We start from the raw sequence: 17,496 nt of genomic DNA on the forward strand, positions 1-17,496 counted from the left end.
GTCGACACTGCTGTGTTTTATTGGAGAAAACATTTAACAGGCATGAAAACCGGAAAGACTAAACCGCGACGACAGCGATTCCTGGCTCGAAGGAGAAATCATCGTCTTTTTTTTTTTTTTTGTATTTTCCAATTCATTTACAATTAAAGACTAATCATTTATTTTTTAAATAATACAAACGAGTCTGGGAGTCAATCGAACCTGCCCTGCAGAGCATCACACCAGAGGGGTCCACACTAAGGCCTGGGGGCGGTAGGACTAGTCACATGCCCCAGAAGTTCTGTAAACCCAACATTTCTGCCGCATGTGGACGCCCAAGTGTGACGGCTCGTGCACGCACGAATGAGCCCCTTAAATTCTGTGCTGTACGTACGGAGGTGCAATGCAGCATGGCTTCCACTGACACGTCAGCCTCCGTATAGCCCTGGGCTACACAGATAAGCTGCGACTACGGATTTAACACTGGAGGGACAGCTGCAGTCCACAAGGACCACGGACTGAGACGCTAATGATGGCTGCAGTCCACAAGGACCACAGACTGAGACGCTAATGATGGCTGCAGTCCACAAGATCTCAGTGTGCTCCTGTGGACTGCAGCCTGAAACCAGTCGGTACTGGTAGAAGAAGTCCCAGTGACGGGAGCAATCTTCTGGACTGCGGCGGTCCCTCCACGGGTCAATCGGCACTGGCACATCACCAGCTTCCAGGGGGTCGCACACGGCCATATTTCCCATTATGTCAATGATTCCTCTGACGGTGGAGATCTTGCAGATTTGTGATTCCAAATGTAAACGAGTGGGGGCCACGTTTTAACAAATGCAAAAGAATGACGGCGGTTGGCGCTGTATGTGAATAAGGGAGAGGCGCCAGATTCCACCGTTTCATTTATTACAGTTTCCAGTGGAGGAAATTATTTTAAAAGCTGTAAATTCAGCCCTGAAGCGGGACAAGAGATTAGCATCGGATCGGAAAAAAATTACGTAATAAAAGTTTTCTTCTATAAAATCTGGTAAACGTGGGGCGGAGGATGAGCTTCGCGCTCTGCTGGGGGCAGCACCATAGCCTGTTAATGTGAATCTGCTGCCATCTTGTGGTGAACGCCTGAACTGCAGGACCTGAAGCCCATAATAAAGCTGGCAATAATAATAATGGCGGCGTCGGGAGGATGAGCCCCGGAGTTTCATCTGGAGTCCCCTCTGGCCTCCCGTCCTCTCCTTAGTTTATGCTTCATCGTCGTCTTTATCCCTGAGTCCATCGCTCTGCCGCGTCCGTCCCGTCATCTCCAGCAGCGCCTGCGCCTCTGGGTCTGCATCCAGGATGCTCTTCTTGTTCTTAACCTGGACAAGAATAGACACAGAAAGGGACGTAAGACACTTACATGGGACTGCACATACAGCCAGAGCTGCAGTCACTGTACTCGGCTGCATCTCCCAGAATGCACTGCAGCAGCAGCAAGATGAAACCGACAGGGCAATGTGGTGCAGTATACTCTATATACACAGTGATCGGGGGGGCAGTATACTCTATATACACAGTGATCGGGGGGGTGCAGTATACTCTATATACACAGTGATCGGGGGGGTGCAGTATACTCTATATACACAGTGATCGGGGGGTGCAGTATACTCTATATACACAGTGATCGGGGGGGTGCAGTATACTCTATATACACAGTGATCGGGGGGGTGCAGTATACTCTATATACACAGTGATCGGGGGGGTGCAGTATACTCTATAGACACAGTGATGGGGGGGGGTGCAGTATACTCTATATACACAGTGATGGAGGGGTGCAGTATACTCTATAGACACAGTGATCGGGGGGTGCAGTATACTCTATATACACAGTGATCGGGGGGTGCAGTATACTCTATATACACAGTGATCGGGGGGTGCAGTATACTCTATATACACAGTGATCGGGGGGTGCAGTATACTCTATATACACAGTGATCGGGGGGTGCAGTATACTCTATAGACACAGTGATCGGGGGGTGCAGTATACTCTATAGACACAGTGATCGGGGGGTGCAGTATACTCTATAGACACAGTGATCGGGGGGGTGCAGTATACTCTATAGACACAGTGATCGGGGGGTGCAGTATACTCTATAGACACAGTGATCAGGGGGTGCAGTATACTCTATAGACACAGTGATCGGGGGGTGCAGTATACTCTATAGACACAGTGATCGGGGGGGTGCAGTATACTCTATAGACACAGTGATCGGGGGGTGCAGTATACTCTATATACACAGTGATCGGGGGGGGGGGGTGCAGTATACTCTATAGACACAGTGATCGGGGGGGTGCAGTATACTCTATATACACAGTGATTGGGGGGTGCAGTATACTCTATATACACAGTGATTGGGGGGTGCAGTATACTCTATATACACAGTGATCGGGGGGGTGCAGTATACTCTATATACACAGTGATCGGGGGGGTGCAGTATACTCTATATACACAGTGATCGGGGGGGTGCAGTATACTCTATATACACAGTGATCGGGGGGGTGCAGTATACTCTATATACACAGTGATCGGGGGGGTGCAGTATACTCTATATACACAGTGATGGGGGGGGTGCAGTATACTCTATAGACACAGTGATGGGGGGGGGTGCAGTATACTCTATATACACAGTGATCGGGGGGTGCAGTATACTCTATATACACAGTGATCGGGGGGTGCAGTATACTCTATATACACAGTGATCGGGGGGTGCAGTATACTCTATATACACAGTGATCGGGGGGTGCAGTATACTCTATATACACAGTGATCGGGGGGTGCAGTATACTCTATATACACAGTGATCGGGGGGTGCAGTATACTCTATATACACAGTGATCGGGGGGTGCAGTATACTCTATATACACAGTGATCGGGGGGTGCAGTATACTCTATATACACAGTGATCGGGGGGTGCAGTATACTCTATAGACACAGTGATCGGGGGGGGGTGCAGTATACTCTATATACACAGTGATCGGGGGGTGCAGTATACTCTATAGACACAGTGATCGGGGGGGGTGCAGTATACTCTATACACAGTGATGGGGGGGTGCAGTATACTCTATATACACAGTGATCGGGGGTGCAGTATACTCTATATAGACAGTGATCGGGGGAGTGCAGTATACTCTATATACACAGTGATCGGGGGGTGCAGTATACTCTATATAGACAGTGATCGGGGGAGTGCAGTATACTCTATATACACAGTGATCGGGGGGTGCAGTATACTCTATATACACAGTGATCGGGGGGTGCAGTATACTCTATATACACAGTGATCGGGGGAGTGCAGTATACTCTATATACACAGTGATCGGGGGGTGCAGTATACTCTATATACACAGTGATCGGGGGGTGCAGTATACTCTATATACACAGTGATCGGGGGGGTGCAGTATACTCTATATACACAGTGATCGGGGGGTGCAGTATACTCTATATACACAGTGATCGGGGGGGTGCAGTATACTCTATATACACAGTGATCGGGGGGTGCAGTATACTCTATATACACAGTGATCGGGGGGTGCAGTATACTCTATAGACACAGTGATCGGGGGGTGCAGTATACTCTATATACACAGTGATCGGGGAGTGCAGTATACTCTATATACACAGTGATCGGGGAGTGCAGTATACTCTATATACACAGTGATCAGGGGGTGCAGTATACTCTATATACACAGTGATCGGGGGTGCAGTATACTCTATATACACAGTGATCGGGGGGGCAGTATACTCTATAGACACAGTGATCGGGGGGGCAGTATACTCTATAGACACAGTGATCGGGGGGTGCAGTATACTCTATAGACACAGTGATCGGGGGGTGCAGGGTTATTTTCCTGCCTGCATGTGCCTCTCCCACTCACCTGTAGCTCCTCAGACAGGTCCCCGAGCCCCCACACCTCCATGGAGTCTATGGAGAATTCCTCTGTGGCGGACAGCTGGGGGCTGTTGTATGTCGTGCACCGCGGTTTCGCTTTGCTGTGGCCTTTTCCAAAGTTACTGTCAATCCAAAGTCCAAAATAGTCGTGCTGCCCCCCCATACCCTGCGAGGACATAAAGCGTCAGGTTAGCAATACTTTAGTCCCACTACCCATCACCCACTCCTGCTGCAGCCCCAGCAGTGATGTAGACATCCCCTTTAAATGATGGAAACAACTTGTATTTTTTTTATACTCTGCTGCCATCTTGTGGTGAAAAAGGTAACTTCAGGATGCAAAACCAATTGCAGTATTTTACACTAGTGGTCAGTAACTAGTGGCTGAGACTACAACTCCCAGCATGCACCAGCAGCCTATGGGCCAGGAGGATGCCTTCTAACCAACAGGAGTATTGCTGCAGCAATTCTAGATCCCTGTTGGAGGATTCACAGGCATTTTTCCAGCTCCCAGCACAGTGTTAACGCCCGCCCAGTGACCAGTACACACAGCGGGCACTCACCAGTCCGTTGGGCATGGTCTGCTGGCCATGGTTCAGGTACATGTAGTGGTCATTGTATCCTGTGTACGTGAAGATGTCCAGGAGCGGCGCCACAGTGAATAGGAAGCATCTGCTGTCACCTAAGGAAAGACACAGCAGCACAGAGTGATTACAGCAAAACATTCTCCCCAGAAGTTCCCTGGGCTGGCCATTTAAAGGGCCAAGCAGGAATAAATTGTGCAGTCCCATGTAAAACTGTATACTGACAAGTTCTGCTGCTTTCTAATAAACTTTGCATGAATCCCTGCAACTTCAAGATCTCTGCCTACTGTCACCAAATGGAAACCAGCTTATTTATATGCAGAACTGAACACCACATACAAGCCTAATACGTCAGGGTTTGTTACAATGTGTTAGTACAGACAACCCTCTGTGAGCTAAACACAGCAGCAACACGGATCTCTCCTGCGGTGATAGTTTGTAACAATGTATCAGTCTGGAGTTGAGGATTCTCTAAACTCGATACATTGTAACCAACAGTAGCGAATGGATTGTCAGCCTCTGAACACTGAAGATCTCTGCTTGTTGTCAGTGAATATGGTGAGGAATGGACACACAAAGTCTATTAGAAAGTTGCTGAACTTTTCGCCCAGCACAGATGAAGCTTCATTTGCCGCCCCTTTAAGAGGCTGGCGCTGCAGTGACTCTCACCCTGGAACTGCGGCTTCGCCTCCCAGTTCTGCGCTGCGAATCCTCCGAAGATGCAGCCGCCGGAGTCCCTCAGCACCAGCAGGCTGGGTCCCTGGTCCAGCAGGTGGCCACACAGCTGGGAGAAGCTCTCGCCGTGGACCCGGCTGGTGAAGAGCAGCCGCCATTTGTGCTGCATCTCGGAGGGCAGGTGGGAGTTCAGGTACATGATGGCGGGCAGGTCCAGGAGGCTGCTGAAGCCGGGCGCCCTCCCTCTGCGGCAGCGCGGCACCAGGCTGCTGACATCTCTCTGCTGTTCTAGATTCTGCCGCAGGATGGAGAACGGCGAGGCGACGGCGACTCTGAGGAATGTGGAGATGATTGGCGCCCTGTAGAGCCAGTCCTCAATGGCCGCCCTGGAGAAGGACGAGAGCTCCGCGGCGTCTGGCGACTGCCCACCTGCCACATGAGAGGACACCCGGGGTCACACTAGGCTCATGGTTCAATGTAATTAACCCTTCATTCACTGAGCTGGTTACCGCTCAGCTTCTGCAGCTGTGTCAGCAGCTGGGTGGCCAGGGTGCGGGTCCCGGACGCGCAGTCCCGGGTGTTGTCGAGGCTCCATCCGGAAAGCGCGTTCTGCTGCCGTAACGCGTGAACAGCAGAGCCAATCAAGTCCTCCAGGAACTGGGGAGGAGACGGGAAACGTTAGAATACGTTATTATAGAGGACGCAGGAAGCCTCCGTATATAATGAGAGGACTGTGACGCCCCCACAGGCTGGTACTCACCTGCTGAACTTGCTGCCCCGTTACTTGCTCGCTGCTGTCAGCGCCGATCATTGGCAGGATGACCGCGCTCTTCTCCTCGGCCGTCCCTCTCAGGAGGTCGATGATGAAGACAACAAACTGTTCCCTGGTCACCTCCGGAACGCACGCCGCGGTTTTGCCGGTTATGTTGACACTCCGCATCCCATGAAAAATGCGCTGAGACATGGAGCCCGGAAGGGAATGCCCAATGGAATCCTGGGAGGCGGAAGCAGAGGATTCTGGGTGAAAGCGGGGGGAGGGTGGAGCCCCCAGACATGATCCCGCCCATAAACAGAGATAAGCGGCAATAACCCCAGGGAGCTGATCACTGGCCACAACAATCCTACTCATGTTCTAGTTAAAGGGCCAGCGCCGTCTCCTGGAAATAAAGCCTTAGCTTACTGACAGCCTTCATCACCAATTTCATCTGCTTGCTGTCAGTGAAAGGGAACCTTCTTATTTACATTTGGAAGCTGAAAATCCAAGGGTTTGTTACAATGTGCTAGGGTAGACACTCTTCTCCAGTCCTGGACACCCGGATCTTACCGTCACTAAAACACTGTAACAAGTCCTCAGCTGTGTTAGCAGGAGGTGTGGTCAGTGTCTGGATGTCCCCATTCACTGACAGCAAGCAGAGATGGGGTTATTCAGGCCCCTGTATCAAGCAGATGCTCATATTTGTCACCACTCTCAGTAAATCGTCATCCACCTCACGCCATGTCCGCCGCCTCTCACCTGGAACGCCGTCAGACCCACGCATTTCTTGCTGGGATTTGCAGCCATGTTGTCGAAGCTATGCCCTATCTGGACCTGCTCTGCGGGTGGCACCCGCGCCAGGCGTCTCTGGTAGGCGCTGCTCTCCGCGTTCCCCATCACCGAGGAGACATCAGCTGCAAAATGTGAAAGAGAAAAGCGTCCGGATCAGCGGCGACTGCACCGACCACAAACACCAGAGATAAAGGGGGAGGTAAACCCAGGAGGGGCGGCGACTGCACCGACCACACACAGCAGAGAGATAAAGGGGGAGGTGAACCCAGGAGGGGCGGCGACTGCACCAACCACACACAGCAGAGAGATAAAGGGGGAGGTGAACCCAGGAGGGGCGGCGACTGCACCGACCACACACAGCAGAGAGATAAAGGGGGAGGTGAACCCGGGAGGGGCGGCGACTGCACCAACCACACACAGCAGAGAGATAAAGGGGGGGGTGAACCCAGGAGGGGCGGCGACTGCACCAACCACACACAGCAGAGAGATAAAGGGGGAGGTGAACCCGGGAGGGGCGGCGACTGCACCAACCACACACAGCAGAGAGATAAAGGGGGAGGTGAACCCGGGAGGGGCGGCGACTGCACCAACCACACACAGCAGAGAGCTAAAGGGGGAGATGAACCCGGGAGGGGCGGCGACTGCACCAACCACACACAGCAGAGAGCTAAAGGGGGAGATGAACCCGGAAAGAGCGGCAACTGCACACAGCAGCGAGACAAAGGAGGCGGTGAACCCGGGAGGGGCGGCGACTGCACCAACCACACACAGCAGAGAGACAAAGGAGGTGGTGAACCCGGGAGGGGCGGCGACTGCACCAACCACACACAGCAGAGAGCTAAAGGGGGGTGAACCCGGGAGGAGCGGCGACTGCACTGACCACACACAGCAGAGAGCTAAAGGGGGAGATGAACCCGGGAGGAGCAGCGACTGCACCGACCACACACAGCAGAGAGCTAAAGGGGGAGATGAACCCGGGAGGAGCAGCGACTGCACCAACCACACACAGCAGAGAGCTAAAGGGGGAGATGAACCCGGGAGGAGCAGCGACTGCACCAACCACACACAGCAGAGAGACAAAGGAGGCGGTGAACACGGGAGGGGCGGCGACTGCACCAACCGCACACAGCAGAGAGACAAAGGAGGCGGTGAACCCGGGAGGGGCGGCGACTGCACTGACCACACACAGCAGAGAGCTAAAGGGGGGTGAACCCGGGAGGGGCGGTGACTGCACCAACCACACACAGCAGAGAAATAGGAGGGGGGTGAACCCGGGAGGGGCGGCGACTGCACTGACCACACAGCAGAGAGATAAAGGGGGGTGAACCTGGGAGGGGCGGCAATTACTAAATGTCTCCAGTCACATCCAGAGCTGCAACCCAGAATCTGCTGATTTACTGTCACCAGAGCGCAGGGCATTGTGGGAGCACCATCTGACACACAGCAGAATTGTGAGCGCAGCTCTGGAGGCCATTCACATCAGGGAACAGAAGTGGCGGCGGTCAGGTGCTGCCGCTTATCCCTCACCCTCATATTTACAGGTGACACAGGAGCCGAATGTTTCCACCATAAACACTGAGTCCAATCGCTGATCAGATCTCACCCGTCAATTATACGCTTAACCCTTTCACATCCAAAGAGCCTAATGTACGTTATATAATCAATTCTAGTCCTAGAGGTAGATACCCCCCCCCCCCGTGTTACAGTCCTAGAGGTAGATACCCCCCCCCCCCGTTACAGTCCTAGAGGTAGATACCCCCCCCCCGTGTTACAGTCCTAGAGGTAGATACACCCCCCCCCCCCGGGTTACAGTCCTAGAGGTAGATACCCCCCCCCGGGTTACAGTCCTAGAGGTAGATACCCCCCCCCGGGTTACAGTCCTAGAGGTAGATACCCCCCCCCCGTGTTACAGTCCTAGAGGTAGATACCCCCCCCCGGGTTACAGTCCTAGAGGTAGATACCCCCCCCCCCGTGTTACAGTCCTAGAGGTAGATACCCCCCCGTGTTACATTCCTAGAGGTAGATACCCCCGTTATACAGTCCTAGAGGTAGATACCCCCCGTGTTACAGTCCTAGAGGTAGATACCCCCCGTGTTACAGTCCTAGAGGTAGATACCCCCCGTGTTACAGTCCTAGAGGTAGATAACCCCCCCCCCGTGTTACAGTCCTAGAGGTAGATACCCCCCCCCGTGTTACAGTCCTAGAGGTAGATACCCCCCCGTGTTACATTCCTAGAGGTAGATACCCCCCGTTATACAGTCCTAGAGGTAGATACCCCCCGTGTTACAGTCCTAGAGGTAGATACCCCCCGTGTTACAGTCCTAGAGGTAGATACCCCCCGTGTTACAGTCCTAGAGGTAGATAACCCCCCCCCCCGTGTTACAGTCCTAGAGGTAGATAACCCCCCCCCCCGTGTTACAGTCCTAGAGGTAGATACCCCCCCCCCCCCCGGGTTACAGTCCTAGAGGTAGATACCCCCCCCCCCCCCCGGGTTACAGTCCTAGAGGTAGATACCCCCCCCCGTGTTACAGTCCTAGAGGTAGATACCCCCCCGTGTTACAGTCCTAGAGGTAGATACCCCCCGTGTTACAGTCCTAGAGGTAGATAACCCCCCCGTGTTACAGTCCTAGAGGTAGATAACCCCCCGTGTTACAGTCCTAGAGGTAGATACCCCCCCCCCCCCGGGTTACAGTCCTAGAGGTAGATACCCGCCCCCCCGGGTTACAGTCCTAGAGGTAGATACCCCCCCCCCCGTGTTACAGTCCTAGAGGTAGATACCCCCCCCCCCGTGTTACAGTCCTAGAGGTAGATACCCCCCCCGTGTTACAGTCCTAGAGGTAGATACCCCCCGTTATACAGTCCTAGAGGTAGATACCCCCCCGTGTTACAGTCCTAGAGGTAGATAACCCCCCCGTTATACAGTCCTAGAGGTAGATAACCCCCCCGTTATACAGTCCTAGAGGTAGATACCCCCTGTGTTACAGTCCTAGAGGTAGATACCCCCCGTGTTACAGTCCTAGAGGTAGATAACCCCCCCGTGTTACAGTCCTAGAGGTAGATAACCCCCCGTGTTACAGTCCTAGAGGTAGATACCCCCCCCCCCCCCGGGTTACAGTCCTAGAGGTAGATACCCGCCCCCCCCGGGTTACAGTCCTAGAGGTAGATACCCCCCCCCCGTGTTACAGTCCTAGAGGTAGATACCCCCCCCCCCGTGTTACAGTCCTAGAGGTAGATACCCCCCCCCCGTGTTACAGTCCTAGAGGTAGATACCCCCCCCCGTGTTACAGTCCTAGAGGTAGATACCCCCCCCCCCGTGTTACAGTCCTAGAGGTAGATACCCCCCCCCCGTGTTACAGTCCTAGAGGTAGATACCCCCCCGTGTTACAGTCCTAGAGGTAGATACCCCCCCCCCGGGTTACAGTCCTAGAGGTAGATACCCGCCCCCCCGGGTTACAGTCCTAGAGGTAGATACCCCCCCCCCGTGTTACAGTCCTAGAGGTAGATACCCCCCCCCCCCGTGTTACAGTCCTAGAGGTAGATACCCCCCCCGTGTTACAGTCCTAGAGGTAGATACCCCCCGTTATACAGTCCTAGAGGTAGATACCCCCCCGTGTTACAGTCCTAGAGGTAGATAACCCCCCCGTTATACAGTCCTAGAGGTAGATAACCCCCCCGTTATACAGTCCTAGAGGTAGATACCCCCTGTGTTACAGTCCTAGAGGTAGATACCCCCCGTGTTACAGTCCTAGAGGTAGATAACCCCCCCGTGTTACAGTCCTAGAGGTAGATAACCCCCCCGTGTTACAGTCCTAGAGGTAGATAACCCCCCGTGTTACAGTCCTAGAGGTAGATACCCCCCCCCCCCGGGTTACAGTCCTAGAGGTAGATACCCGCCCCCCCCCGGGTTACAGTCCTAGAGGTAGATACCCCCCCCCCCCGTGTTACAGTCCTAGAGGTAGATACCCCCCCCCCCGTGTTACAGTCCTAGAGGTAGATACCCCCCCCCCGTGTTACAGTCCTAGAGGTAGATACCCCCCCCCGTGTTACAGTCCTAGAGGTAGATACCCCCCCCCCCCGTGTTACAGTCCTAGAGGTAGATACCCCCCCCCCGTGTTACAGTCCTAGAGGTAGATACCCCCCCCCCGTGTTACAGTCCTAGAGGTAGATACCCCCCCCGTGTTACAGTCCTAGAGGTAGATACCCCCCCCCGTGTTACAGTCCTAGAGGTAGATACCCCCCGTGTTACAGTCCTAGAGGTAGATACCCCCCGTGTTACAGTCCTAGAGGTAGATACCCCCGTTATACAGTCCTAGAGGTAGATACCCCCCGTGTTACAGTCCTAGAGGTAGATAACCCCCCCGTGTTACAGTCCTAGAGGTAGATAACCCCCCCCCGTGTTACAGTCCTAGAGGTAGATACCCCCCCCCCCCCGTGTTACATTCCTAGAGGTAGATACCCCCCCCCCCCCGTGTTACAGTCCTAGAGGTAGATACCTAACCCCCCCGTGTTACATTCCTAGAGGTAGATACCGCCCTATGTTACAGTCCTAGAGGTAGATACCCCCCAGTATGACAGTAATAGAGGTAGATACCCCCCAGTATGATAGTAATAGAGGTAGATACCCCCCGTGTTACAGTCCTAGAGGTAGATACCCCCCTGTGTTACAGTCCTAGAGGTAGATACCCACCAGTATGATAGTAATAGAGGTAGATACCCCCCAGTATGATAGTACTGGTTACTTACCCTCTAACCTCCTCCTGCGACTTCTCCCAACGTCCCGCCCAGAATCCCCGACCCCGTGACGTCACTGCCCCGCCCCCCAGTCTGCCTTGCCCATTCACAAGTAGCGCGGGAGGTTTGTGTGAGTGGCAGAGTCAGTATCCAATCAGCATCAGGCAAGTGAGGGAGACGCCATGTGGGCGGAAAGCTGCACTTCGCCATATTAGAGACTGGCGCTCAACTGGGTCCTAGCGCCTGACGTCAATCTGCTCCTCAGAGTCCTGGACAGTGATGTTCTAATGCGCCTTCTGAGGCCTGTCTGCGGAAATGGCGCAGGTGTGTGAGTGATTTACCAGTCTATAATAGTAATAATATAATAGCACCAGCCTGTGTGAGCCCCCACAGTCCTGGCCACCAGAGAGGTCGAGTGTATAATGTGATGGAAAAATGAATCCAGCAAAGGAGGCAATATGGAGAATCACAATACATTAGTAAGTGCGCTTGCTGAAGTGAGAGAACCCCTTTAAATCTCCCCTATTACTTTGCCCCTCGTGATGTCATATGATGCAATGAACGCAGAAATGGCGTCATTGGCTGGTGCAGTCATGTGACCGCTGGCTACGGACGTGCGCGTTGGACATTTGTCTTGTCAAATACGTGAATTTTATTTTATTAAGAGACGGGAAGAAAAACTGCTGTGCAAAATGTATCTTATGCCCCGCCCATTTATACAGGACACGCCCCAACTTGTCAGACCACACCTCCCCTGTATACAGACCCCTGACCTCCCCTGTATACAGACCCCTGACCTCCCCTGTATACAGACCCCTGACCTCCCCTGTATACAGACCCCTGACCTCCTCTGTATACAGACCCCTGACCTCCCCTGTATACAGACCCCAGACCTCCCCTGTATACAGACCCCAGACCTCCCCTGTATACAGATCCCAGACCTCCCCTGTATACAGACCCCAGACCAGACCTCCCCTGTATACAGACCCCAGACCTCCCCTGTATACAGACCCCAGACCAGACCTCCCCTGTATACAGACCCCAGACCTCCCCTGTATACAGACCCCAGACCTCCCCTGTATACAGACCCCAGACCTCCCCTGTATACAGACCCCAGACCTCCCCTGTATACAGACCCCAGACCTCCCCTGTATACAGACCCAGACCTCTCCTGTATACAGACCCCAGACCTCCCCTGTATACAGACCCCTGACCTCCCCTGTATACAGACCCCAGACCAGCCCTTCCTATATACAGACCCCTGACCTCCCCTGTATACAGACCCCTGACCTCCCCTGTATACAGACCCCAGACCTCCCCTGTATACAGACCCCTGACCTCCCCTGTATACAGACTGACCTCCCTTGTATACAGACCCCAGACCTTCCTGTATACAGACCCCAGACCTCCCCTGTATACAGACCCCAGACCTCCCCTGTATACAGACCCCAGACCTCCCCTGTATACAGACCCCAGACCTCCCCTGTATACAGACCCCAGACCTCCCCTGTATACAGACCCCTGACCTCCTCTGTATACAGACCCCAGACCTCCCCTGTATACAGACCCCTGACCTCCCCTGTATACAGACCCCTGACCTCCCCTGTATACAGACCCCAGACCTCCCCTGTATACAGACCCCAGACCTCCCTGTGTACAGACCCCAGACCTCCCCTGTATACAGACCCCTGACCTCCCCTGTATACAGACCCCTGACCTCCCCTGTGTACAGACCCCTGACCTCCCTGTGTACAGACCCCAGACCTCCCCTGTATACAGACCCCAGACCTCCCCTGTATACAGACCCCAGACCCCCCCTGTATACAGACCCCTGACCTCCCCTGTATACAGACCCCTGACCTCCCCTGTATACAGACCCCTGACCTCCCCTGTATACAGACCCCTGACCTCCCCTGTATACAGACCCCAGACCTCCCCTGTATACAGACCCCAGACCTCCCCTGTATACAGACCCCAGACCAGACTCCCCTGTATACAGACCCCAGACCAGACTCCCCTGTATACAGACCCCAGACCAGACTCCCCTGTATACAGACCCCAGACCTCCCCTGTATACAGACCCCTGACCTCCCCTGTATACAGACCCCTGACCTCCCCTGTATACAGACCCCTGAGCTCCCCTGTATACAGACCCCAGACCTCCCCTGTATACAGACCCCAGACCAGACTCCCCTGTATACAGACCCCAGACCAGACTCCCCTGTATACAGACCCCAGACCTCCGCTGTATACAGACCCCAGACCAGACTCCCCTGTATACAGACCCCAGACCTCCGCTGTATACAGACACCAGACCTCCGCTGTATACAGACCCCTGAGCTCCCCTGTATACAGACCCCTGACCTCCCCTGTATACAGACCCCTGAGCTCCCCTGTATACAGACCCCTGACCTCTCCTGTATACAGACCCCAGACCAGACCTTCCTGTATACAGACCCCAGACCTCCCCTGTATACAGACCCCAGACCTCCCCTGTATACAGACCCCTGACCTCCCCTGTATACAGACCCCTGACCTCCTCTGTATACAGACCCCTGACCTCCCCTGTATACAGACCCCAGACCTCCCCTGTATACAGACCCCAGACCTCCCCTGTATACAGACCCCTGACCTCCCCTGTATACAGACCCCTGACCTCCCCTGTATACAGACCCCTGACCTCCCCTGTATACAGACCCCAGACCTCCCCTGTATACAGACCCCAGACCTCCCCTGTATACAGACCCCAGACCTCCCCTGTATACAGACCCCAGACCTCCCCTGTATACAGACCCCAGACCTCCCCTGTATACAGACCCCAGACCTCCCCTGTATACAGACCCCAGACCAGACTCCTCTGTATACAGACCCCAGACCAGACTCCCCTGTATACAGACCCCAGACCAGACTCCCCTGTATACAGACCCCAGACCAGACTCCCCTGTATACAGACCCCAGACCTCCGCTGTATACAGACACCAGACCTCCCCTGTATACAGACCCCAGACCTCCGCTGTATACAAACACCAGACCTCCGCTGTATACAGACCCCTGAGCTCCCCTGTATACAGACCCCAGACCTCCTCTGTATACAGACCCCAGACCTCCTCTGTATACAGACCCCTGACCTCCCCTGTATACAGACCCCTGAGCTCCCCTGTATACAGACCCCTGACCTCTCCTGTATACAGACCCCTGACCTCCCCTGTATACAGACCCCTGACCTCCCCTGTATACAGACCCCTGACCTCCCCTGTATACAGACCCCTGACCTCTCCTGTATACAGACCCCAGACCTCCCCTGTATACAGACCCCAGACCTCTCCTGTATACAGACCCCAGACCTCCTCTGTATACAGACCCCAGACCAGACTCCTGTGTTCACAGACCCCAGACCAGACTCCTGTGTATACAGACCCCTGACCTCCCCTGTATACAGACCCCAGACCTCCCCGTATACAGACCCTAGACCTCCCCGTATACAGACACCAGACCTCCTCTGTATACAGACCCCTGACCTCCCCTGTATACAGACCCCTGACCTCTCCTGTATACAGACCCCAGACCTCCCCGTATACAGACCCCAGACCTCCTCTGTATACAGACCCCAGACCTCCTCTGTATACAGACCCCTGACCTCCCCTGTATACAGACCCCAGACCTCCCCTGTATACAGACCCCAGACCTCCCCTGTATACAGACCCCAGACCTCTCCTGTATACAGACCCCAGACCTCTCCTGTATACAGACCCCTGACCTCTCCTGTATACAGACCCCAGACCTCCCCTGTATACAGACCCCAGACCTCTCCTGTATATAGACCCCTGACCTCCTCTGTATACAGACCCCAGACCAGACTCCTGTGTATACAGACCTCCCCTGTATACAGACCCCTCCCATTTATCCTCCCCTTTCTCTCCACTTATTATCAGGACTTTGCGATGGCGGCCTGGAGCGGAGGGAAGCACGGGAACGGGCAGAGGTGAGTATACGGGGCCCCTGAAGACTTCCTCTTGTTCCCGATATTCTGAGAGTTTGACTTTAATTACTGTATGGAGATCAGCGTCAACCAATAACCCCTGTGTCATTTACACAGCCCTGTTGCCGCTTATCTCTTAGGCCCCTTTCACACGGGCGAGTATTCCGCACGGATGCGATGCGTGAGTTGAACGCACTGCACCCGCACTGAATCCTGACCCATTCATTTCTATGGGGCTGTTCACATGAGCGGTGATTTTCACGCATCACTTGTGCGATTTTCAGCATGCTCCTCTTTGTGCGTTTTTTTCACGTAACGCAGGCCCCATAGAAATGAATGGGGTTGCGTGAAAATCGCAAGCAAGTGCGGATGCGGTGCGATTTTCACGCACGGTTGCTAGGAGACGATCGGGATGGAGACCCGATCATTAATATTTCCCCTTATAACATGGTTATAAGGGAAAATAATAGCATTCTGAATACAGACTGCATAGTACAATAGCGCTGGAGGGGTTAAAAAATATAAAAAAAATCATTTAACTCACCTTAATCCACTTGTTCGCGCAGCCGGCATCTCTTCTGTCTTCACTGAGGAATAGGACCTTTGATGATGTCACTGCGCTCATCACATGGTCCATCACATGATCTTTTTCCCATGGTGATGGATCATGTGAATGACCATGTGATGAGCGCAGTGACATCATCAAAGGACCTATTCCTCACAAAAGAAAACAGAAGAGAAGCCGACTTCGCGATCAAGTGGATTAAGGTGAGTTAAATTATTTTTTATATTTTTTAACCCCTCCAGCGCTATTGTACTATGCATTTTGTATTCAGAATGCTATTATTTTCCCTTATAACCATGTTATAAGGGAAAATAATAATGATCGGGTCTCTATCCCGATCGTCTCCTAGCAACTGTGCGTGAAAATTGCACCGCATCCGCACATGCTTGCGATTTTCACGCAACCTTCTTTATTTCTATGGGGCCTGCGTTACGTGAAAAACGCACAAAGAGGAGCATGCTGCGATTTTCACACAACGCACAAGTGATGCGTGAAAATCACCGCTCGTGTGCACAGCCCCATATAAATGAATGGGTCCGGATTCAGTGCGGGTGCAATGCGTTCAACTCGCGCATCGCATCCGCGCGGAATACTCGCTCGTGTGAAAGGGGCCTTAAAGGTAGGCAGACCATGTCACAGAGCAGCAGGAGATGCTAGCAGAATGCTGGGGTGTATAGGGAGAGGCATTACCAGTAGACAGAGGGGGGCGCTCAGGCCTCTCTACAGAGCACTAGTGAGACCTCATCTGGAGTATTGTGCGCAGTACTGGAGACCATATCTCCAGAAGGATACTGATACTCTAGAGAGAGTTCAGAGAAGAGCTACTAAACTAGTACATGGATTGCAGGATAAAACTTACCAGGAAAGATGAAAGGACCTTAACATGTAGAGCTTGGAAGAAAGACGAGACAGAGGGGAGATGAGAGAGACGGCTAAATACATAAAGGGAAAAGAGGAGAGAAGATTTACAAGAAGAAAAACTGCTACAAGAGGACAGAGTGTTACATTAGAGGGGCAAAGGGTTAACAGTAACATCAGGAAGTATTACTTTACTGAGAGAGTAGTGGATGCATGGAATAGCCTTCCTGCAGAAGTGGTAGCTGCAAATACAGTGGAGGAGGTTAAGCATGCATGGGATAGGCATAAGGCCATCCTTCATATAAGATAGGGCCGGGGCTATCCATAGTATTCAGTATATGGGGCAGACTAGATGGGCCACATGGTTCTTATGTGCCAACACATTCTAGGTTTCTATGTTTCTATGTATTCCCGCTCTGTAGCCCCGCAAATAAAATATAACATGTCCTATTCTTGTCCGTTTTAGGCATTGTTACAATGGATCGGCAAAAAAAACGGATAGCATACGGGTGTCATCCGTTTTTTTTTTGTTGCAAATCCGCAATTTGCGGACAGCAAAACACATACGGTCGTGTGCATGTAGCCTTAGGTCTCACGGATGGCGTCCCTGTGCGTTCCGCAATTTGCGGAATAGCACGGACAGCCATTGATAT

General features: G+C 53.2%; 1 protein-coding gene across 1 annotated transcript; it reads right to left on the minus strand.

Annotated features, from left to right (window-relative positions):
* Window position 1: 1 nt before the first annotated feature.
* MEAK7 (MTOR associated protein, eak-7 homolog) lies at window positions 2-11,505 on the minus strand. Its single transcript, XM_044269383.1, has 8 exons — window positions 11,454-11,505; window positions 6,678-6,832; window positions 5,925-6,158; window positions 5,674-5,821; window positions 5,159-5,593; window positions 4,469-4,587; window positions 3,895-4,074; window positions 2-1,337 (listed from the first exon to the last, which is right to left on the minus strand). The coding sequence occupies exons 2-8, from the start codon at window positions 6,813-6,815 to the stop codon at window positions 1,221-1,223; spliced, it is 1,371 nt and encodes a 456-aa protein (XP_044125318.1). The 5' UTR covers window positions 6,816-6,832; window positions 11,454-11,505; the 3' UTR covers window positions 2-1,220.
* Between the last annotated feature and the right edge of the window lie 5,991 nt (window positions 11,506-17,496).

Source organism: Bufo gargarizans, chromosome 10 (genome assembly GCF_014858855.1).
Source record: "Bufo gargarizans isolate SCDJY-AF-19 chromosome 10, ASM1485885v1, whole genome shotgun sequence".
NCBI lineage: Eukaryota > Metazoa > Chordata > Amphibia > Anura > Bufonidae > Bufo > Bufo gargarizans.

Excerpts from the sequence above, each read along its gene's own strand:
- MEAK7 (XM_044269383.1), bottom strand. The coding sequence starts at position 6,815 with ATGGGGAACGCGGAGAGCAGCGCCTACCAGAGACGCCTGGCGCGGGTG. Across the intron at positions 6,159-6,677 it reads TGGGTCTGACGGCGTTCCAG|GATTCCATTGGGCATTCCCT; the intron begins GTGAGAGGCGGC and ends TCCGCCTCCCAG. Across the intron at positions 4,075-4,468 it reads AGACCATGCCCAACGGACTG|GGTATGGGGGGGCAGCACGA; the intron begins GTGAGTGCCCGC and ends ATGTCCTCGCAG.